At 32.6% G+C, this 25772-nt stretch overlaps 1 protein-coding gene across 2 annotated transcripts in view; it reads right to left on the bottom strand.

The window, feature by feature from the left end:
* The window catches only part of MS3_00003696 (uncharacterized protein), a gene marked incomplete at its 5' end in the record, with an annotated part of 32666 nt that extends 7658 nt beyond the window's left edge, over nt 1–25008 (bottom strand). The window contains 3 exons of one of the 2 annotated variants that reach the window (XM_012938528.2): nt 366–551; nt 1422–1861; nt 24384–24906. In XM_012938528.2, coding sequence (XP_012793982.1) covers nt 366–551; nt 1422–1861; nt 24384–24906 — 1149 coding nt within the window. Of the gene's footprint in view, nt 1–365; nt 552–1421; nt 1862–13491; nt 13849–24383 lie in introns of those variants that run through there. The other variant, XM_051211556.1, reaches the window with a different exon arrangement.
* Nucleotides 25009–25772: the final 764 nt, after the last annotated feature.

Here is a 25772-nt window from a genome sequence, read left to right as displayed (position 1 = left end):
ATAACCAAATATAAATTTATAAACAAAGATGGATAGTGGCTAGTAAAGGTATTCAAGAAACGCGTTTCGTCCTATTTGGGACTCGTCAGCTGGACATAGCCGCTTCCCAGAGTTGGTGTTAGCTTTAGTACTTGAACTCAGTACCGTTCGCTTCAAACCATATCGCGTTTTCCACTTAGCTACTGTGTCCTGATAGCCACTTGCTTGTGCAATGGGGTGAAGTTTAAATTAATCTTGTATTGTTTGTTGACATTTAGAACTGCAACTGATCAGCCTCTTGTTGGCATCTGTGTATCCTGTATGGATATTGCTTTAAGTCATAAGCATTATAATTAAATATAACTTTTTCGATAAAAAAAGCTTACTTCAGCACTAGCCTTTATGGAAGAAGCCTCTGGACATAACATTGCGTAGCGTAAAAGTGGTTGTAATTTGGTGCGAATCTCGTAAACCTTTCCAGCCCCAAGGTTATCTCGATGCCAATAAGCTGGAACTTTCAATATCAAAGAATCCCAAATAACGCACAATTTAATGTAGACTGAACGACAAACCTGTTCAGAAAAGAATAATGAATGGCTTAGATTTCATGAATCAAAAATGATTATTTTGTTTTTAAACTGAATGGAAACTCACAATGATTAAACTGATTGTTTCGAAAAGATTTTAAATGCGTTATTCTACCAGATCATGGATACATATATCTCTAGTAAGTAAACTGAACCTTATCTAAATTACATCAATAAATAGTGTATTCTAATAATAATAATAATACTTTGACTATTAACAAACTACTGGAAAAAATATTGGGAATCCCAGTAATATGGTGTGTCCATTGTAATAAAGGCATGTCTAGATTGAGAAAATACCCTCGACAGAAACAGATTACACAGTCAATCACTATTAAGGATTCATTATATTTAATTTTATAAGCCTTTGAATGCTAATTCAGTGATATAATGCTTACGTTTTTGTCATTATTTCTGAAGATGCTGAGTTTGATTCTTGATAAAATAGTGGGCAAGCACTGCTAAGTAGCCCGAACCTAGAACGGCATAGCTTTTAAGGGTTCTCTTAATATCGACCTAAGATAACCAAAGTCACTGTATGATATAAACTACAAACAGGTTTGACTAATTGAGTATTTAAATTTATTTTTCATGGAAGTGATCGAAAATGCGTTTAATTCATCGCTAAATATTTACTTTATAGATGAGTCGCAATTAAATTTACTCTAGATATTATTGCACACTGATATTTAAAAGTATATTCTTAAATTACAAAGCAAAGGAATATACCCCTCTTATATGCGAAAGAAAAAATAGATGTTTCTGTCACCTATGATAGAAAGTAGTCGCTGAATTTTGTATAAAAACGTTAAAATTAATGATGCATGTTTAATGATTATAAGAAAAAAGACTTACAGGTTGTTTAGATGTATCGTTTAGGAGGAATATTGAACCTGGTACATACCAAGTGTCATCCCAGTGACAACGTTCGCAATAATATTTTCCAGTCATATGACAAATACGCATAGTTGTAGCTTGTGGAGTAATGTCGATTTGACTGAACTGATGATGAGAACGAACACGTCGTAAGTGTGAAAATACTTCTTTGTGTGATTTCTGACGTTTCATTGATTTGTGATTATTATTATAATTATTATTATTATTATTATTATTATTATTAGATGAAATATTATTTTCATTCATTTTATTATTTGTTTTAAGTTCATGTCCGCTGTGTGAATCTAATACACATCCACATTCGAAACATTTATTAGACTGAAGGCCAGGTAGTGCTGAAAGGAATACTGCTTCTAAATCTATTAATGAGCTTTCTTCAAATTTAATTGAATAATTTCCTAAAGATTGCGGAAATAGACATTTTGTTACTAAAATTATTCGGAAATATAACTGTCGAAACAATAGCTAATTAAATACGTACATACATACGATTTTTCAAACTGGTTGTGTATAGGATAATACTAAATGATAATCAATGATCAGATCAAGATGAAAACAACAGTTTGCTCAGAACTTTGTGACTCTACCCTCTAAAGCATAATTAAAGAGCGGGAAACTAATATTCCCCTTAAAACTCATGCTATTTTGTAAGGAATACGATTAAGTATTTGCTTACAGTTAGTTCCCTAAGATGTAGGAAAAATGGAGTCTAAAATTTTTTCTAAACACCATGACATCTTGTTGTTTACCATAAAACATTTTGTTTAAACCATCGATTTTCACACAAATGAAGATACATAACTTCAAATAGTCGAATAAGTAATTGTTGGAAAGATGTGATTTTATTTTTGGTGAGGCACTTACTTATCACTGACGTTAGATATACGGACTATTGAGTAACGGTCTGTGGTTCAAATTTTAGACGCTTGTCACGAAGTTTTTAGACATTGAGTCAGATTTCCGGTAGTGTTGTGAATGAAAACTGTTTAAGTGTTTCGTACTAAAAAGAAAACGGCTGTCCAGTGTTTGATTGTTTTTGATGTTTATCTAACGAAAATCAATTGGACAGTTTCTACAAACCCTCTTAACAGTAATGATAATCATATACTGACTGGTGAATAATTCCTTGGGTTCTAGTGAGAGGCTGTGAACACTGGGATCTAGCCACATCAGATATTAGGCAGTCCTGACATACTTCCTATTGAATTAAAAGAACTCAGAAAAGATATACTGTTATTTACTTAAGGTTACTAAAATTCAGTACAGAGTTCCAGCTTGAGCTAATTAGGGCAAACTCATTTACAAATAAATCAAAAATGCTTAGCATAATGTACGGATGAATTAAGTCTTTCGAATTGTTCGTATCAAACGCAATTGTGTGATCTATGTCAAAAATCTTTATTTCTAAAGGTCATACAGATACTTCACTTGTACTGGTTGCCTCCGTCAGCATCACGTAGTAAGAAATAATCTGTTTCCAACAATAATCGTCTTATGATGAACATAATAAAAACAACTGCATTTTGTTAAACAACGGTCAAGTATCATGTGAAATATTTTAAATCTCCTGGTATTTTCATTTCTGTAATGAACTAAAAATTTTCATATTTTATGCATCATAACGAAAAAGAAACTTATATGTGAAATTTAAATGAACATCAGTTTGCAGAGTATTCTAGGGCATTCGATCAAAATGTATAATCCAAACAACTGAATGTCAGAATGTGACAAACAAATTTGTACACAAAATGTTATAATAAAATAATTAACTGTTCAAAATTAAATGAAAATAACACATCAACAAGTTTAGCTAGTTATCCTGTTCTCTTCTCGCTTCGGGGATGTTGTTTACGAAATTCAGAGGACGAAAAGTGAACGTTTGACGCTTTATCGAGTTGGTGGATATGGACTATCCACCTATGGAAATTAGAAAACCCTGATTGCAAACCAGTGGTGTACATGGGCTTCAGAATCCTGAAGGAACAAAATGCTTATGAACCTATTGTTGGTCACCGGCTACCATGTGGTTTTACCTCCTTATGTTGCTCCACTGCCTTGCGGATGAAACCATCAGGTAAAAGGCTCCGGCCGTGACCTCCTAAGAAAATCACCTGCTTCGATTTCGGCACTTAGATAATACCACAGCTCTCACACATATCAGTGATAACTGCTAGTGATCTCATTATTATTGTGTAGCGCATATGCATTTGGTGCCTCCCCTTGTACCAATGTTTATGTGTTCAAATAAATAGCTAGTTATTAATATCATGATTTATCTTTCTTCATAAAAGAATTCATAAAAGTTTTATGTATTCATTAAATGAAATATAAATATTTTTTATGTCATTACAAATAGTATTTCTATTCTGAATTGACTTATGATTGAATGTTTAATAGTGCAAATATTATTATTGTAAATATAATAAGGACTTGACATATATGACATTGGTCACCACCCAGTGATCAATCAGTTGTGATTATATCTCAGTCCTACAGGAAGTTGGTCGCGGCTCGGATAGCTCAGTGGTAACGTCTCTGACTGTGAAGCTGGGTGACACGAGATCGAATCCGTCAGGGAGCATCAGTTCCCTCAAGATTACAGGTACACCTTGCTGACGAGTGCCAAGTAGCACAAAACCCGGGTCCAGGGTTTCCTGTCGACTACCTCCAATCACCATCTAATCTCACAATAGTGCACGCAGTGTCAAATGACCTAGACTGGTGGCCACATTGCATCATGGTCGATAGCATTCGATCTGCACTAATAATAAGGACTTGACACACATGACATTGCTCACCACCCAGTGATCAATCAATTGTGATTGAAAACATACTTTTGATCACTTGAATAAAAAATGGTGGGATTTTCAGAATTTTAGTTCGTTTTTTTAAATGTTCAATTAATTTTATTAAAGGTTGATATATTTATATTTTGTGGCATAAATTAGGATATTTTCGTAACGCATTTATATATTAAGCAGGCTAACAAGAAATATACATTTCGATAGTGTAATAATAAGATGATAATTATCAGAAGTAATATGATATATCAGTGAAATACATTTCGAACAATCTGAACACACGTAATATAATTGTTAAGAACATTTTGGGATAAAAATAAAAGGTCAATAAGACTAGAAATCAGTCATTAACAAAACGTATTACTCTGTAAAGGTTATTATCAAGGAAAGAACTAGGTTCATGCTTCATCGAAAAAACATGAAAACAATTGCGTCACATCCTACTGTGTCTAACAATTTAAATTTTTTGTGGCCATGCATACAAACATAGGGAAGAGTAATCGTGATCCTCAAATTACGGTATGTGAACATGTACCTAAATGGTTGTAGAAGCAAATAAAATCAAATGACCCAATAATAGTAAAGAATAAACATCCAGAACTACCTATTGCCAAATATATAATTGAAACAGGTCATAAGATTGGTCTTAACCCGGCTTTTGTGGTGGAGATGAATTGTAGCTCAGATTGGTGATTTTGATGGAGTTTTGTTCTCTGAGCTGGATGGTTCGGTCATGGAGCTTTCATCGTAAACATGGTAAACACAGTGGGATGTGACACAATTGTTTTCACGTCTTTTAGGTTTTTGACGTAGCATGGTCCTTTTTCTTTCCTTGATAATGACTTTTGTAGCGCTATACGTCTTGTTAATGGCTGATTTAGGCCTTAACCATACGGAAATTCAAACCCCCTTTTGTATTCAATAATAATTTGCTCCTACATTAAACCTACCTTGGTAATATTAACTTATTATGCAGAGTGATAAGGTTTCAAATTGTTTTTTTCATATTAAATTCACTATTATCCTTGTCTCCTCTTACCTTCCATTTCTATTCTAGTTGACCTTTTACTTTATACATAAATTTTCTTAACTAGTATTTATGTGATCAGATTATTCTAAATGTATCACATAGTTCTGATAATCTTCGTCTTCTTATTACACTATCGAAAAATATACAGTTCATTTTGTACATGAAATAAGTCTTAAATTGAAATTGTTATGTCAATATTCAAAATATAACTAAAGATATTAAGGAAGAAGAATATATTTGTAAAAACTCAGCGATTGAATTTGAAGTAAATCCGATGACGTTTCAAAGAAAATCTCGTATCAAATTGTTGAACGAAACAGTGTATTCACTTCAAATTCAATCACCACGATTTCGTAAATATATTCTTCCTCTTTAATATCTTACAACTCAGCACCCAAATAATATGAATCTGTTCATTCAAATTTAAATGAAAGTTCTTGTATACTGTAACTGTAAATGTTTTAATGCAAAAGATCACTCATATACACTAGAAGATTATAACAACAATAAAATTAAGTACTAAAGGTTATGATTTGTTCATTAGTACCATTTGTATTAATTTGATTCATTTATTTACCTTTTACAAAAAAAGCTTACACTAAGTCACGAAATGTTGGATGCACTGGATGACCGTTTCGTCCTATTTTCGGACTCCCCAGCAGTGCGCACCGACGATCCCGCCTCGTGAGATTAAAACCCGGGACCTATCGGTTTTGATCCCACAATAGGACGTAACGGCAGTCCAGTGCATCCGGGTTTTCCATCACGGTCTAGCTTCAATTGACTCATGATCTCAACTATTAAAGTTACTATAATATCAGTAAAACCCCTTCTGACATTATTTATAGTTTAGTTTTTCTAAGAAATTAATTCACCTAATGCCAAATTTATTTGACATTATCATGTCAAATCTTAGTTATAATACTTATAATCAAAATAGAGATCCTTTAGATGGAACGTGTTATGAAAGTAAAGTAAACACTAAATGTGAACCAAAGAAAAAGAGATCATCTTTATAAAAAGAATCAATAATCATGATGACCATATACTTCAATCTATAGTTAATGAACTCATATGTAATAGGATTAAATAGAAAAGATTAAATAAAAGTGTTAATAAAGATTATTAAACCATCTTTAAAATCAATTTAATATAAAGCAATAAACTCTTATTTTCAGATTCAATTAGTTACACAATTAATATGTAGTGAACAAGAACATGAGTGGGGATAACCGAGTATATATGAACACGAAATCATAGAATATCTCACTAAAATCTAAGAACCATACAGTAAATCTTTAATTTGCAGAATGTCGATCGATTGTCTCAGATTTCCTTGTTTCTGCATTTTCATACCAATTGCTTTCCGTCCTCGTTTTTTCCTTCTCGATCTTCTACTGAAATACATTCTATTCCTGACTATTGTTATATATTACTTATGTGTATATTAGTAGCACATACCATAAATAATGTTCATATTTCGATGATTATACCAGTTCATTTTTAACATTAAACAATGAAATCATAAAATTAAGAGACATTTTTTAAAATAATTTTATTAGCTATTAAAAAAGCAGTTCGTCGATCCATTCAAGTATTTTATTTTGAATAATTAATAAAAATACCAAACTGATTGTATGATGCGTGTTACTGGTGTCGATAGATATAAGTAGTATGTATCGTCAATCCAAAGTGAAATTCCTGGTGTCAGAACGTTAAGAAGATCAAATGAAAGAAAATGAGAACAAAGAATAATTAGTATGAAAACAAAAGAACAGTGAAATCTGAGACAAAAATGACTGATATTTTGCAAATGAAGTATTTACCGTATAGTTCTCAGATTTTTATATTCAAATACATTCGATTGTCCCCACTTGTGTTCTCGTTCACTACAATTGCTTTTGTTGTGAAATATTCGTTTTCCAGAAAAACATATTTCATTTTACTATTAGTTTGGTTAAATATCACTCATTATGTCAACAATTATTCTGTGCTCTTAGAAAAAATAGATGCATGACAATAAATAAAAATAAGTGAAACAATTCGTTTTTTAATTCTTCAGAAAAAAATATTTTTGGATCAACGTTTTCTGAAGTTTTCAGTTTAGAGTTGTGAAGATTGTTAAATTTTGGGATGATGAAAAAGATTTGCGGCTCAAATAGATGATATAGGTAGAATTTTGTCCTAAGAGAAGCTTTCATCGTTCTTTTCAATAACATGATCAGACTACTACCTGGAGTTTTTACCGACTATATATGTTTCACGACCAAACCATCTTTCTCAGAGAACAAAACACCACTGTTATAGATCATAAACGGATCAATGTTAGATCATCATTAAAAACCTGGAACCACTCAGTCAGTCAGTCAGTAACAACGTAGAACTTCGTACGTACGTACATCAGTTCGAGTTGCCACACCACATTAGCACAGAGATGCAGTGGTCGATTCAAATCCCATAGTGGTAGAGGTAATAAGAGTATAAGCAGTAATCGGGAAGATTAGTGTTTGGAGATGTTACTTAAAGAGTATAATACAGTGAAATAAATTTGGGAAGAGAAAACAAAGAGACAAGGAGGAATAAGGAGATCAAAATTTGGGAGAACACAAAGAGTGGATGCACCTACGCCATTGCAAACGATTTTGAGCCATGTCATTCAGGGTCTCTAACCATCGGTTGCTATCATCTCGCGGTCGCCAACCAGGTAGTCTACACCTACCAACATGGCTCAGTCCACTTGCCAGTTACTTCATGGATTTGTGCCACTAGTATGAGACTCTTCATCAGTACACATTCACATACAAGATCCAAACCCAATGCCAGGAGGTTAAACATTCGTGCGAGACCAAAGGTTCTAGGTTCAAATCGTATGTGTGAAATCGTTGATGTGCACTGCTGAGAAGCATCAAACTAAGACAAAATGTCCATCCAGTGTTTCCACATACTCAATGATGTTATCAGTGTAGATATAATGTTAACAAACAATTTTTTTTAGAACAAATGAAATTTATATAAATAAATTGATGTCCTTAAAGGTATGCTAATAAGTACGTAAATTAAATTTTAATTTATTTCCGTTAGTTAATTTTATTTAGTATTACATAATTATTTTTGTACTCATTTATGTATAACAAAATAAACATTTTCCATACGTAATCACCTATTTTTTCAATTATTTATTTCTACGGAACATAAGTGTTCTTGTTATTCAAGAATTTAAATCAAATAGTTGTTTATCTCACTTAATGTTCACATTGTGTATATCATTTCAATTTTACGTAAAAAAAAAACAATTGACTTATAAGTAGTACTATAATAAATATGTTAATTTTTTTTAGAAAAAAATAACCTATAATCATTTGCATTAATCAGTATTGGTCAAAGGGTACATTACCCCCAGAAAAATATTCAAATACAATGTAATTTACATTTAGGATTTTTTTTAAATAATCCTAACCGAAACATAATAATCACTATCTGTTAGTTATAGATTGTTTTGAATGCCCTATTTATAAAAAAAAGAAAAGGAAAGAAAAGTACAAATACCACGGTAATTGTATTGTTCTTGAAGATTAAAGTTTTACTATAAACATTATCTTCAACATAGTTGGTGACATTATGAAGTGTATGAATTACTCTAAACAATACAATTCTAAGATTTTTAAGAATAAATATTATAAATAAAATATGACATTGAAATGTGTTATGAAATAAATCTATCAGATACTGACTAAAATTAAAAGTTATAGCTGTAAACTTAATCTCTTAAATGGATTCTAAAAATTAATGTATTTTATCAAGTACATGCTATTTCAGTATATTTTTAAGTTATTTAAGAAATGCACTGATTTTATTAATGCACAAAGATTTAGTACGATTAATTCAACGTATGCCACACCAATAGAAATGAGTAAGGATATGTTCAAAGCATCGCAATGCAACCATCAAACACCAAATTTTTAATTTGCTTTAAGATTCAAAGAAATTCGTCCATTTATCTACATACTGCGAATGTTCACTTGCAACTATAAATACATTTTATTTAAAAAATATTCTTATATAAATATACTAGAAGTGATATTCGTCGTTCGACAAAATACTTTTCAATCTCTTTATTGGCCGTCATTGTTTTTTTTTCATGTAAAAGACAATATTAACATCAAGTAGGGTAAGGTAATAAGTATATTTTGTCATAAAAATATATAATTCAAAGATCGATATAGCGAAGCTCCCGTATGATGCTCAACTGGCTAAACTAAACCTATTTCCATTGATATATCGAAGAACTAGAAGCGACTTGATCATAGTTTTCAAATTAATTAGTGGTAAATTTGCATCTGATATGCCCTTATTTTTCTTTTCTTCCAAAACAGAGAATCTACGAGGACACTAAAAAATTTCACAAGCCCATGACAAAGTACTTATCAGCTGATAATCGACTTTCCCATTGAATCATCATCGAATGATAGTCATTACCTAAACACGTGATTGAAGCTCCATCTGTCGACGCTTTCAAAAGAAAGTTGGATCAATTAAGAGACCGCCATTGCCAAAACTAACATAGACTACCCATCTTTCTGTCCTTACCAAGCTGAAACTACTTAAAATAACGGTGCTTTGAAAATCTTGAGCTTACAAATTCACAATAATCATAAACTAGCCACTATGTTTATTAAACCAATAATAATTAATTATCCTTTTATAGCACATTTAATCAATAAACAGTGCTTCAATGAAATTTTTTTATGATCAATATTGATAAATGGTTGTAGTCTAATAATTTTAGGTCGTCAGTTTATGTCGAGTAATTTCATAATTCTTAAGTAAATACTTCTTTATGGAATATAAAAAAAATAGTCAAATCAGTAATTTTCAATCACATAAAACTAAGTACAGTTTCAGTTTACTTCAGAAAGTGATTTATCGACCATTAAGTAAATGAAATATTCTTAGTATCTTGGCTGGAAAGAATATGTAAATTAAGCTTACACGATAGGATTCGATGTACACTAAGAAAAGTCTGACATACAAAACATTAATCACTTGATTTAAGAGATTTTTGATTTATATATAGAATAAATTCAAAAGTATTCTGTAGGTAACCAGATACCAAATCGTCTTTAATTTGCCAAATCCTATATATCTTTCACTTAATGAAATCTTTTCGAAACTTTCATTTAAAAGTGATTGTCATCACAATTCTAGACTAGACAGAAATTCACAAGAAATTTGGGAATAGTAAAGGTTTGTTTTTTGACCTTATAGACCTAGAACTTTTATGTCTTGTCCGATCTCTGTAAATCACTGTGTTGGAATCCGTCTGATTATTTTCATTTTTGGCCAACTATAATACATTATTCAAGGAAGTTTCAAATCAAATCCAATTATACTTTGTTTTACAGCTCTGACAGTGAACAATTATGCGACACAATTCGAGAAAAAGAATTAAAGAATTTCTCATTATTGATACTCACAACCGAAGTTGTCGCATTTACATCTTGAGCTCATAACGTTTAAACACAAACTATAGTACATTTAGTATGTACCTGGCAACAACTCATTTCGTACTATGAGGGACTGGTCAACTGAATTTAATTCAAACTCAGTTGTAATCTTCAAACGGAGACCCAAATCCAGTAATATTCACTTCACATACATGTACTTAAGCAATAAATATTTTACAATTTTAATAGTTGAGATCGTGAGCCTAGTAAGAAGCAGTGACTTGTGAAGTTCAACCGGGTCTATTGTGAGAAAGTAACTCACTAAAGACAGTGGTGGATATGTCGCTCAATTTCGTAGATTAGTTGAAGTTAGACAATAGCACCATTGGATGCTGTTGGAATATTCAGGAAAATATCCCAAAAATTATTCTGTTTACTCTAACGCTATCCTTGAACTTGAGATGGTGTCATTTTCTTATTGGTCAATATTTATTTCACGTGTCATTTTCCTACTGGTCAATATTGTACAATGTTATTTTCTATTTTATGGTACGATGTGGTCTGCTTGATTGGCATATAAACACAGTATTTTTGAAATATAACGATTCATATCTCCGAGGCTGAGACTTGCGTTCTGGACTCAACTGGCTGGGCTAGACAGGGAAATAGGACCAATCAGAACCCTAGGCCGTTCTTTCGTGTTTGCGCGTCTTTGGTCCGATCGATAATTCACTGTCTTCTAATCTGCCGTCACAGTCATAACAGATGCAAACCGGCTCAGTGGTCTAGAGGTTGGGCGTTCAAGCGTGAGACTGATATGTCCTGGCTATGAATCTCGTGAGGCAGGATCTTTGATTCGCATTGCTGTAGAGTTCAACAATAGGACAAAACAGCTATCAAGTGCTTCCAGGTTTTCCGTGATGGTCTAGTTTCAATTGACTCATGATCTAGACTATTAAAATTACTATAATATCCACAAAACCCCTTCTGATATATTTTATACTTTGGGTAAAACAATATTACGTCTATAATTACAAATCAACAAATGTATTTAAAATTGTATAATAAGAAGAAGTTTAATGCAAATGTTACGTTTATTGATCACTGAACAAATACTTATTGTTAGATTGTCCCGACAACAGTACTTTTTTGTATTTCATCTTTATTTACATTACAAAATTAAATTTAGATAGCTTGTTTACTTTATTTATTTAATTCAATATGGGAAACAATTATTCATTGTTATACAAGTAATTTCTATCTTTACAAATTACTTTATTTACATTAGTAATTTTGTTTAAATTAATGATGTATGTCTTCTATCTATTTTACAAATTATTTGGAGATGATTAACAATAAAGTAGTTGATGAAAAGGTGATTATTACGTAAGTGAAGTTATAGTTATATAATATACCCTTGTGGGCCATGGTAACTTTACATTGTTTTTTCGGAAGAACCAGACACTATCCAGACTTTCACGTGACAACCCAAACAGTACAACTCAATCCCGTTTAATAGGAGAGCCACACACACCACCCGGGCTTAAATATTATAAACCGAGCAGTACATCTCAAACCTGCTTTACAAGGGAACTAGACACCGTATAGGCTTTAACGCTACAATCTGAATAGGACAGCTCAATCCTGTGACGCAATCACACAGGTACCAAGCACCCTGGTGGACCATTCGCGCCATTCATATACACATTCACATTACATGCATAGCTATTCCGATCAATGATCGCGTGAATCAATCATTCACAGCACGAACAGGCCAAAGTTTACCTATTCCGCCAGCACGACAGTCAAACCCATTAATGCTAGCAATGGCGGCATGCCTTACAATGAGCCAATGACAATAGCCCTTGAGAACATTGAAGAGTAACCACCAGTATGAATGAAATCGGTTAACCAGCAAACCAGTTTTGTGCATGAACAGTCAGTAAAACTTGCCAAAGCAATGCCGAACCATCCACAATACCAATGGCGAACCTCCAGCCTCATATGAGACCTTCAGCTCTACATAGCCAAATATAGTCAAAAATAATTGGTTAAACATTTTATTCTACTAATGAACATCTTTATTTACTATGTTGTCTCACTTACGTGATGTGAAGCAACATAGTAAATAAAGATGTTTACTAACAGAATAACATGTTTAACCAATTGTTTTGACTATATTTATACAGTAAAAATAGAATTGTGTATATGATTGTGATTAGTTCCTGTTTAAATAGCGTAAAAAATAGCACACTCAATCTATCACATGTTGGTGATAGTGTCGGAAGTTGACTAAAGTTTGAAAAATTTACTAATGGACAGATAAAAAGTTACTCATACTGTTTTGACCCTAAAGGACCTAACTAGGATCGTTGGTGGTGTATTCAGTAAATACTGGTAAAACGAAACAGTAGCTCAGTTCTTCCTAGTTTTCACTGACTATTTGGTATGTCTGTCTGTGGTATAAACTGCCTTCATAACATGTTATTTGAAATAAATCTTTTGAAGCATTTACATTCTGAAGAGAAATTCATAGTAATTTTGACAGTTACGTTTGTTATTTGTATAATTCAAATGATAAGCATTAATTCAATCAGAATTTGTACAAATTTACGAGTTAATAATTAATTATCGCTTAATTGAAGCTAATAAAAAGTATAGGTGAAAATAGTGAGATTTTCCGGAATAATGATCCTAAACATTCTATACATTTTCTCTCTTATATCCCTGGATTCTCAAAAATCAAAATAACATTGAAAATCATAAATTTTCTTTATAAAACCTACAGTCAGGAAAAGAAAGTGACAGTTGAAGAAAAAAATGGTGGGAAAGATTTGTAGCTCCGGTGAATAATTTTGATGGTGTTTTGTTCCCTGAGCTGGATGGTTTGGTTCTGGAGTTTTCACCGTTCTTCTAAACGACATCATCAGATTTCCAAATGTGGAAATCTTGGATAGAGGCAATTCTAAAATCACCAAAGAATTTTTAGAAGCTTGGCACTCAGGTCAATCAGCAATCAACAAACACATTGAAATCGTTCCAATTTATCGAGAAATCAGAAAAATTATGTACAAACATAGGACCAAAAATCAAACCAACGGGAGTTACAACTAAAACAAAGAAGAAAACAATGACAGGCTTAGGGTCAACAAGAACCAATCAACATCAAGGTCTACAGGACAAGCTGTGGACCATACATGGAGAAATTCGAACACTTCACTTCTCCCTGAAATTTGTGCTGATGATGTCGTTCAGGAGAACGATGAAAGCTTCATGATCAAACTATCCAGTTCAGAGAAAAAAAGTTCATCAAAAACTTGAACAAAAAGCTTACAATATATTTCTATTGAAAGCCAATTGGGACAATTAATATTAAATATTAACTTGGAAAGATCATGTAGTCATATAAAAAGGGACTAATCATCAATACAATGTAAAAATAACAGCAGTAAATTTCCTAATAAAATAGTTCGACATAATTGTATAGAAATTTGAATTTAGTTAAATTCCAACAATATTATTATCTGAAGGGGTTTTGTGATATCATAGTGATTTCAATAGTTGAGATCATGAGTCAGTTGAAACTAGATCACCATGGCCGTCCAGTGCTTCCAGATTTTCCATAGTGGTCTAGCTTCAATTGACTCATCATCTCATCTGTTGAAATATCGTCATCTAGTGTTGTTGAAAATAACTTGATATTGTCTAGCAACACAATCTGACATAAATAAACCTCATTCTAAACAAAGGATATTTTCTAATGGAAATTAATTTCACGAATATTGAAGGACAGGGATATAAGATAAATAAATAATAAACATTATTAACAATGGGCTGTCAAATATTTCCTGTCTTTAGAAAATGTAAATACCGTGTTCACTTACTCATTTAATCGAGTCATATTAAATAGTATACATTCCCAGAAAATGTGTTTTTTATATTTCTCAACAATTTTAACAAAAAGGAGATTATTTCCAACTAAGTTAAACTGACCAACAGGTAACTTACAATGGGGATTATTATTAAGAACTAGTTTGAGTTATCTGGTTTCTAACATATCTACATCATAAAATAGGTGCACTCTGACTAATGGTTGGCGTTCGGTATTTGAGGTCAGAAGATCAAGGTTCGAGTCCCAGTTCGAATGACTTCATTGAAATGAAAATATATTCAATTGATGAGTCCCAAACAGGGCGAAAAGACTGTCCACGACTCCATTTGTAACCACAATCCTATAGATTGTAAATTGTTTCATAACTACCTCGTTACCCTTCTGATTCTTCACTCTGAGGAATAAGCACAAATGTGGTGATCAATATACATCTAAGACCTGATAATCAAGTTGTATTTAGTGCCGAGATCTACCTTATTAATTGCATGGATTTACTGATAAATAGTCGATAATATGAAAAGTGTGTTAAAAATATTTTTATACTTTGCACCTCAAACTGTCAACTCATGTGCTTTCATCCCGCTCGCGGGATCGTGGATGCGCACTGCTGAGGAGTCCCACAATAGGACGAAACGACCGTCCAGTGCTTCCAGGTTTTCAATTGTGATGGTCTAACATCAATCGGATCTCAATCAAAAACTTAATAGTCTCCACAACCCCTATACTAGTAATGGACAATTTTTTGTTTACTTAGTACACTCATCTAAACATTTTATTGTTATTTTTCAACCTACTATAGATGAGTTATTTGTTAGAGCTGTCAAAAATTCATGTTTTTAATGTGTTTCTAACTTTCGATAAGGCATAATCATTAACTATCTCTTTCATTCAGACAGAAATGTTTTAACTACGTCTATTGTCAATTCTATCTACTTATCATTAAAAGTGGACCTCAAGTTGTTGCAAACAAAAAAACACTTTGTAGAGAATTTTAAAGGTTATTTGTGATTAAGTGTCATATCTATCTTTGTTAGTAATCAATTTCTTACTTAATTCAAATGATTAAATTCATTTGGTATTGTTTACTTGATATTTAACACTGCAATTGATCAGTCTCATAATGGCATATGTGTATACAGTGCGGATTGCCTTGGTATTGCTTTAATTCACAAACATTAAAAACAAAGCTGGATAGTGGCTAACAATGGAACCCAGTTTGACGCGTGTTTCGTCCTATTTGGGACTCGTCAGTTGGATGTACCTGCATCTCAAAGTCGATGTTCACTTTGGGACTTGAACCCAGTACCACTCGCTTCAAACATCATCACAAGTCTCAAATAGGACGAAACATGCGTTAAACTGGATTCCACTGTTAGCCACTATCCAACTTTGCTAAAGGATTAAATTACAATGACGAAGTAATAATAATAAAGAGATAAATGATCTAATTATGAAATTTGTACTACCCTTTATTCTGTTATACAATATAATATACATGTTAATGTATATATATATATAAGTTAGTTGAAGTTTTTTGTTTCATTTAGTTGCACTGTATTTCTAAACGCCTCTATATAAGCTCTTCGGAAGTGCATAATTAATAACATTGCACTTTGAGTATACTTATATATATATATCTATATATAAATTTAAAAAGTAATTTCTAATGCATATTTATATTGAACAACTAGAAAATGTAATAAATATGAATAATTTTAATAAAATTAAAAGGTCAATGAAATCACTCAATGAATACCATGTGGTTTTTCTTTTCTTTCTTTTTTTCTCTCCTTTTTTTTAATCAAACTAAAATGAAATTAATGCTAGAAATTATTTCTTTTTTTCAATAATGATTGAAAGTTTAAATATAATTAAATGTAAATCTGTTAGAATATATATTACATGATAAAAGATAATAATACAATAGACAAACATTACTACTTATAAGTAAACTAAAGATGTATTTATAATCTAGATATAAGTAGCTAATGAATAAATCACATAGAAGTCATTATTTAATTTTATTTACATTGGAGAGAATCTCTTATTATTATTTATATTATTATTATTATCAGTATAGGGTTGTGGAGATTATAATGTTTTTGGTTAAGATCATGAACCGACTGATGATAGACCACCATTGAAAACCTGGAAGAATTGGACGGCCGTTTCATCCTATTGTGGGACTCCTCAGTAGTGTGCATCCACGACCCCATTCGCGGAATCCAGTGCCTCCAGGTTTTCATTGATGGTCTAACATCATGATCTCATGATCCCAATCAAAAATCGAATAATCTATAATTACCATATGCTCACTAGTGACTAGCTTCGTGAGGGAATTCTCGGAGTTCTTGTGAGAAGCTGTGACCAGTCGAGCTAATCCGTGTCAAGTAAAGACAGGTATCTATATCAGTACAATAGAAGTTGGTCGTGCAATTTCGATGATTGATTGAGGTTAGGCATTAACACTGTTGGATGCCGACCGGTTCAGTTGTCTAGAGGTTAAGCGTTCATGCGCGAGACCGAATGCCCTGGGTTCGAATCTCACGAGCGGAATCAAGAATGCGCACTGCTGAGGAGTCCCACGGTAGGACGAAACGGCTTTCCAGTGCTTCCAGCTTTTCAATGGTGATTTAACATCAATCGGTTCATGATCTCAATCAAAAAAATATTTGTATTATTTCACTGATTGAAATCATGAGTCAGTTGAAGCTAGACCACCATGAGAAACCTGGAAGTACTGGACGGCCGTCTCATCCCAATATGGGACTACTCAACAGTGCGCATCCACGATCCCGCCCCCCGTGAGATCCGAACCCAGGACCTATCAGTCTCGCGCCAGGCGCTTAACTAACTAGACCATTGAGCCGGCATCCAACGGTGTTAATTTCTAACTTCAACCAATCCACGAAGTTGCGCCACCGTACTCCATTGTCTTCAGTGAGCTGATATCTCACAACAGACCAACCAGTGAAATTTCTAAAATTTCCACAAAACCCCTTCTGATTTTTATTATTGTTTGATCCATAATTATGGAATAATTCAATGTTTAATATCAGTTAATAAGTTCCTTAACAATATAATTTATTTAATTTACTGATCTAACTAATTAAATAAGAGTTCAAGCTGGATGTTGTGTGTAATTAGTGAATTCTACAAAATGGAAAATATGATATTCATTAAAAGTTTTTAATCAAATAATTAAACTGATTAAGTGCAACTTGTAATAAAGTGTGTAATAAACATCTTAGTAATTCTATGATATATATATGCTTTTCAGTAGTAATATGTAACAATGATCTAAAAACAGTTTCGTAATGATCGGTACAGATATTAAATATCAAGTTAACTTTTTACGATTTTTTTTTCACAGACCATTATAAAAATATTCTTACATAATGATTCAGCTAATAAACTGGCGCTTTTGTTTAATTAAATATTTTGTTAAACATAAACCAATTTATAAATGAAACAGTCCCATCTCGTAATTGACATTAAAGATCATTGATCACAGGTCAAATATCAGATTATAGTTACAGAACATGAATTACATTTAATTGGTATGTTATTAACTGATACTAGTCCATTTTTGATAGATTATATTGTGATGCTCAACAAAGGACCTAACCATTCTGATGGGAGATTTCAATGCCAAGGTTGGAACGGACAACACTGGATATGAAGACATCATGGGACGACACGGACTGGGAGAAAGAAACGAAAATGGTGAGAGATTTGTAAATCTATGTGCTTTCAATAAGCTGGTCATAGGCGGCACCATATTCCCACATAAACGCATACACAAAACCACATGGACTTCACCGGATCACTCTACACAAAACCAAATCGACCATATTTGCATCAACAAAACGTTCAGGAGGACTATAGAGGACGTGAGAACCAAGAGAGGAGCTGATATAGCATCAGATCATCACTTGCTGGTCGCCAAGATGAAATTGAAACTCAAGAAGTACTGAACAACAGGTCGGACAATATCACAAAAGTTCAATACGGACTTTCTTCAGGATACTAACAAACTCAACGAATTCAAGATAGTCCTCAGCAATAATTTTCAGGCCTTTCATGATCTACTCAGTGGAGGACGAACTACTATGGAGAGCAACTGGAAGGGGATCAAAGAGGCAATCACTTCAACATGTCATGAGGTCCTGGGTCACAAGAAGCACCATCACAAGGAATGGATCACTGTTGATACACTGGATAAGATTCAAGAAAGAAGGGACAAGAAGGCAGCAATCAATGCAAGCCGAACAAGAGCAGAGAAAGCCAAGGCAGAAGCTGAGTACACAGAAGTAAACAAACAAGTGAAAAGGAGCATCAGAACCGACAAACGTAAATATGTGGAAGATTTAGCAATGACGGCGGAAAAGGCTGCAAGAGAAGGAAACATGAGAGAACTGTATGACATAACAAAGAAACTCTCTGGAAATCGCCGTAAACCAGAACGACCAGTGAAAAGTAAGGAAAGTGAGGTAATCACCAACATTGAAGAGCAACGAAACAGGTTGGTGGAACACTTCAAAGGATTCTTGAATCGACCAGCCTCACTGAACCCACCTAATATCGAAGCAGCACCCACAGACCTCCCAATCAATTTTGGCCCACCAACAATTGAAGAAATCAGCATGGCTATCAGACAAATCAAGAGTGGCAAAGCAGCAGGACCAGACAACATTCCAGTAGAGGCATTGAAAGCAGACGTAGCGGCAGGAAGACCAAAGAACACATTACGCCGGGAAATGGAGATAGACATGAGGAAAATGAACAGGAATTGGATGGAATTAGAAAAGAAGGCCCAGGACAGTGTGGGTTGGAGAATGCTGGTCAGCGGCATTTACTCCATTAGGAGTAACAGGCGTAAGTAAGTAAGTATATTGTGGTGCGTGCTACTTATATTGATATAAATAGTATATTACGCGAGTCAGGAATGTAATGTCTGGCAGCAGAAGATGGGGTAGATCAAGAAAGAAAGAGCGGGAATAGAAAGCAATTAGTATGGAAATGCAAGAACAATGAAGTCCGAGACAATTATTGGACATTTTGCAAATTAGGTATAATAGTATGGTTTTTCTATATTACCGAGTAACTGTAATTTTGTGCCAACTATAATGTGACTGTCCTCACCTGTGTTCTCCTTCACTACAATATAAATACCTAAATAATATATATTCTAAATTTACTTCATTTACAAGTAGAAAAATTGTAGTTCGTTAAGTGACAAGAGCTAGAATTCTGTTCACCTTTTAAGTAAAGCTTCAAACTTTGTGCTGAGTGAATAAGATTTTCTTTTTAAGTTTTATAAAGCAATCCTAATTATGGTGACAATAATCATAGTTCAAGATTGTTTCGAAAAAAGGTAAGATCTTTCATATCTCGAGTGATTAAGGTTACACGTTTTCTAAATTGATGATACAATTAATGAGATGAATAATCACATAAAAAAGTTTATAGTAAAACATAATTAATTAAGTGAAAAAAAGAGCATAAAAAATTTACAAAGGTTAAAGGTAAAAAGAAACATGAAACGTTGAACACGGTCAGAGGTGAACATCAGATTATAAAATAGTATCGTATGAAATCCATCTGGGTCTATTTACTTTCAGAATCCTTGGCTTATATTAAAGTGATTGTCTTATGTACAACTATTTTTATTTCTTCTAACTTGTGTTATTTTAAGTAGTACATATGGGCTAACAGCTGAAAATAAATAAAGATTTCTTCAAGAATATATATTTCGTATATTATGTGCTGATTAACTTTATTGTTGGATATGTCTCTTCAATAGTTATTTTCAGTCTACAGTTATTCTATGACTTTAAGTCATTTCTTTTAAATGAAAATTTAAGGACTATATTCTGTTATGGTACAGTGATTAGTATTGGGCTTTTTTGACTCACTGTTGATTAATGAAATTTAGGAGATAGTCAATTTCTATTAAAACCTCCATGTTTTCAAGTTTATTATCAAAGTATGTGTTTAATCTTTAAAAATTATCTTCCAACGAGATTGCTTTCGTAAAAACCCGAGTAAAAGCAGTTGTTTAGTTGATTTTGTCCAGTTTTAGATGCCATACCATAAATTTAATGTGTAACTAAGTCGTTTTTATATTTTGTCATAGTTTGATCCAAGCAATACAACCTGTGTTGCAATTCACTCAAGTGTAAATTTTACATTCAAATAAAATGAGTTGGAATGAATAAGCCTTTTGTTTATATGATTTCTGTCATCTTATATGATATATTTACCATGATAGAAAATATTTGTAGCTCAGGTGGATGATTTTGGTCGAGTTTTGTTCTCCGAGCCGAATGGTTTGGTCGTTGAGCTTTCATCGTTCTTCTGAATGATATCAACAGCACACACTTCACTTCTACCAGAATTTTGTGCTGATTACGTCGTTCAGAAGAACAACGAAATCTCCACAACTAAACCATTTAGCTCAGAAAACAAAACTCCATCATAATATGTGTATCATCAATTAGTCTCACAAACATTATTATTCTATTCATTTCGTTGGCATTGATATTCTCTCTGTTGTAACACAAACAAAATATTTTTATGGTTTAACTGATCAAAACTGATACTGCTCTATAATAGCTTAATACAAACATACAATTTATAACACTAAGAGATTAAATGATTTAACAAACAAGTATAATAAAATTACTGGGTTGCATATTTACTCCTTTCTAGCACTCCACATGGGTCTAATAAGTATTAAGTGAACTTCTTATAACAGCACATATTCATAGGTAATATTTCCAATTTACTTAATAGTGCACATTTCCAGGAATAACATTAATGAATCTGTATGAGTTTTTCTGGAACAATTAATCCTTTCAGGATTAATATAAATAATATTTTATAGTTGCACTAAATGAAATGTTCATAAATCAAAACTTCATTATTAAAACAAACGATATATGTATATGATTGCTAACCACTAATTAATTTAAAATTCAGTGACAAACTTAACTGTAGTATTCGTTAATTCAAATAAAAATGTTTATCGGCCAGTACATAGTTAAGTAGATTCATTAAAAAAAGCTAAATATTCCGTTTAATGATCCTAAATGATTTCACCGTAGATTGATATGCAACCAAAATAAGTAAGATCAGACAAAAAAAATATTCCTTCTCTTAAAAATTAATCATAGTTAATACATGATAATATTGAGAAACTTGGTTCATTTTCAGTGGCAAATTGCTGGTCTAGATTAGATTAATCACATTGCATTCCATTCTTTATATATCAGTAACATCAAGCATAAACATTAAACTTAAACAAATTCTTAATCATTATTAAAACAGATAAAGGATTTATGCTATATTCAGCTGTAAATATGATTAAATATATATTCCACACACTGCATAAAAATATTGGAGCTAGGTGGGCAAATGAAATATATTTTCCTGTTTCTCTTATCCCGGTCGACTCCAGGCTAAGTAAGTTAATGTTTATTTTATAGAATGACTTAATTTGAATAATGAGTATACAACCTTTCTATTGTGTGTTTTCACAACTTAAAATTAGTCTTATTCATTTTCTTTATTTATTTTAACACATAGATATTGGCACAAGGAGGCAACAAATACATATCCACGACACAAATCTCATTTGATATGTTTGAGGGCTGTGATACTGCCCGGGCACCTAAACCGAAGCAGGTGGTTTTCTTAGGAGGCCACACCCGGAGCCTTCGACCTACAGGTCTGATCCACAAGGCAGTGGAGCATCGTATGGGGATGCAGTCCCATGGTAGCCGGTAACCAACGATTAATTCATACGCCATTAGTTCACTCAGGAGACTGGAGCCCATGTGCACCATTGGTTTGGAGTCAGGGTTTTCCAACTCCCCAAGGTGGACTCTCCATGTCCACCAACCCGGCTGAAGCGCCGGACATTCGCCTTTCGTCCTCTCAATTTCGTAAACAACTGTAATGCCACGGGAAGGCAATGAGTAGGACTTCCCTGGCAGAGGCTATATATGCGTGGCCATGCGAGAGCATTCGGAGAGGGATAGCGGACTTTCCCCACTCTCGGCCGTACCAGGGCATTTGGGGGCATTGTCGTCATTATTACTTCTGTTCATTTTTGTATTATCTTCATCGTTATTATTGTAATTATAGTTAACAATTTAACATTGTTATTAGTCTTTCAAACACACCATTAGTTTAGTTGTGCAGACGATTTGTGGAGATTGTTACACTGTTGAAGTTAATACAAAACGTTGATACTGTTTTCGCAACCATTTCAAACCAGAAAGTAGTTGACGGCTGTTCCGTCCTATGTATGAGACACCTTGGAAACGTCCTTCTAAAACCTCACCAGGAATTAAACCCATGACTTTCAGTCTCAAATGCGAACGCTTAACTTATAGAACACTAAGTCGGCATCCAATTATGTTAATGTCCAACTTCCATCGATTCACGATAATGAGCTATCCTTATCCATTGCCTGTAGTGGATAACTATCTTACACATCATATGATTGTACTCCACTGGTCACTGATTCTCACTAGGTGGATGAGAAATTTTGGGGAGTCTCATATTAGGACGGAAAAGTTTTTTAGTACTCCCTAGTTTTCAGTGGTTGTCTAGCTAAGATCAATCTGCGGAGTAAACTATAAAAGTTCAACAGTCTCAATAAACCCTTTTTACTTATAATAATCGTGTTCAAACGTGTCTAACCTCACCAAGTAATTCCAGGGATTCTAGTGAAAATCCGTGACTGGTGGAGTTCATCTACCGCGGGTGTGAGACAGTTATCAACTACAGACTATAGGAAACGGTCTCTCAATATTAAAGATGATTTATTTTCAACATTCACTCCACCTTGATATTTCTTACTAAATTCTTATCAATCCATACATTACGTAGATTTTAACAAACATTTGATTAGATTTATAATCAAAACAACAATATTTTGTTAATATTTATTTTTATCATTAATCTCACAACTTTGTTTGACGTATAATCTTATCTAAGTTAACGCTAGATATTATCTATTTCATCATAAACAATCTTTTTATTTTATAAACAATCCTAAATTGACGTGATGCACTTTTAAAAGATGTATTTGTCATAGACTCAGCCATTCTTATTGATCGTTTGTCTAGATATAGAACTGTAGAAACTTGATGATGGTTGATTAAAAAACTGGCTTCTTAAAAATACCTACTACTTGTAGACACTTCAAGAAGCATATTCACCTCAGATATTTACTTTGTATGAAAAACTTTGTAGTAATTATTTCAGCATATTTCACCTATATGACTGTTAATCTAGATATCACATTATTGTAAATGCATAATTATTTACAGATGTCTATCTTCCTTTTTATATTATGACCAGTTACACAAACTAAACAACAAACTGCTTTTCAACCAGTATCTAAGTAAAAAGCTTTTTCACAATATAGAAATCATCGATTATGAATTTCAAGAGATGAATTTATCATTCCATAGCTAGTCAAACTACTTTACAAATCTAGGTTTGTTCATAGGTTAAATTTAGGTGTATAGTGTCCTTAATTAAAGCTGGAAAAAACAGTTGAATCTTAAGCTGTACATATTTCGATAGAATAACAGGGCTTCATTTTTTGAATATTACATATAGAGTCAAAGTCAAATACAAGCTAAAAGTTTATCGAAAACAATATCAAAATGAATTAACAAGTTACTTAAAAATGATATTATCAAAAAAAGGATTTGAAAATATGAAAACTATTACCTTCACCCCATCCTGTAACTCCTATTTCTGGAGCAGGACACACTCTGGTAAGATGTTCTTGACAAATATCTTTATTGTGAATTACGATGGGACAATTTCTGCAATACAAATATGAGTGACCATGAACTGAATGTAGACAGAATTCGCACAGATCTCGAAGTCGTGAACAAGTTGCACGTACAAAAACATGTCCTTTTAGAAGAACTTCAAAAACTCTATCATCAGTTTTATAATGATTATTGCTTTCCTTATGTGAATGTACTTGATTATGTGACAGACTACCAGCACTGGAGTATTTAAATCGATGAGTTGTCTTATGTTGTCGAGATAGATGTTTTTGACTAGCATTTGATATTAAATGACCTAACGCACTACTAGACATATGCTGCTTGAAGGAACTCAAAGATCGTCCTTGAGAATGATCTGGGCCATGATGATGTAAAAAATAACGACTTCTACTTTTTCCATCATCATTTGCATTACGATGAATAGACGCATTTGATGTAGATCCAACTCCTGACATTGTTATTTCCTATGAAACCAGTTAATTCATGTATTTTAAGTCAAAGTACTGTAGTGTAATGATAATTTTAAAAATCCAACAAAATATTAATTAAAGATTTTCAATTAAGTTTAACAAAAGTTCTAAAGATTTCTAGTAAGCTCCAAGTTAATTTAACCAATCATATGCAAGATCATTGAGCACTAATTGACCAATCCAATGAACGATTTGTTTTATCTGTAAACAAGTTTAATAATGAAGAATATTATTCAATTAATCATTTCGTAATTACTTTTATTTCCTGATGTAGCAAGTCTCTAACTTAATAACTATCATGCTATATTTAGTTAAAGCAGTTTTAAATTGAAAGAAATAAAAAGATAGTTTTGATTGAATGTGTTTTAAAACATAGAGAGAAACCCATTGAGTCGTTAGACAAAATGATGACGTTTCAGTGAATAAAATTTTCTATTGCAATGACATCACTTAACGAAATTGTACAATCATATTTATATTTATTTCGTCTATATATAGTGGTTTATATTAGAAAACAAAGAATCATTGTATCATTGACAAAAGTTCTAAAAGTAAATCAGGATATAAAGTTATAAAGTAGTCAATGTATGAAATAATATCCAGAAATAAAATGTGAAAGATCATTCGCTTGACGATTTTGAGGAAGAGTTCATCAAAGAATAGATAAATCGAATAATACACCAACATTATTGATAGGTTTACTGGAATTTTCTCAGTAATTAAGTTTGCAATCATTTATAATTCACTAATAAGCTCATAGATATATGAAGTGAATATGTATGTATATATATTTAATTGATCACTTAAAACAATGCAAAGTAGGACCTTTTAATTGTGACAAATGTCCAAAA

The sequence above is a fragment of the Schistosoma haematobium genome, chromosome ZW (assembly GCF_000699445.3).
Source record: "Schistosoma haematobium chromosome ZW, whole genome shotgun sequence".
NCBI lineage: Eukaryota > Metazoa > Platyhelminthes > Trematoda > Strigeidida > Schistosomatidae > Schistosoma > Schistosoma haematobium.
Note: the sequence above shows the minus strand (reverse complement) of the source record. Positions and strands in the feature narration are given on the sequence as shown.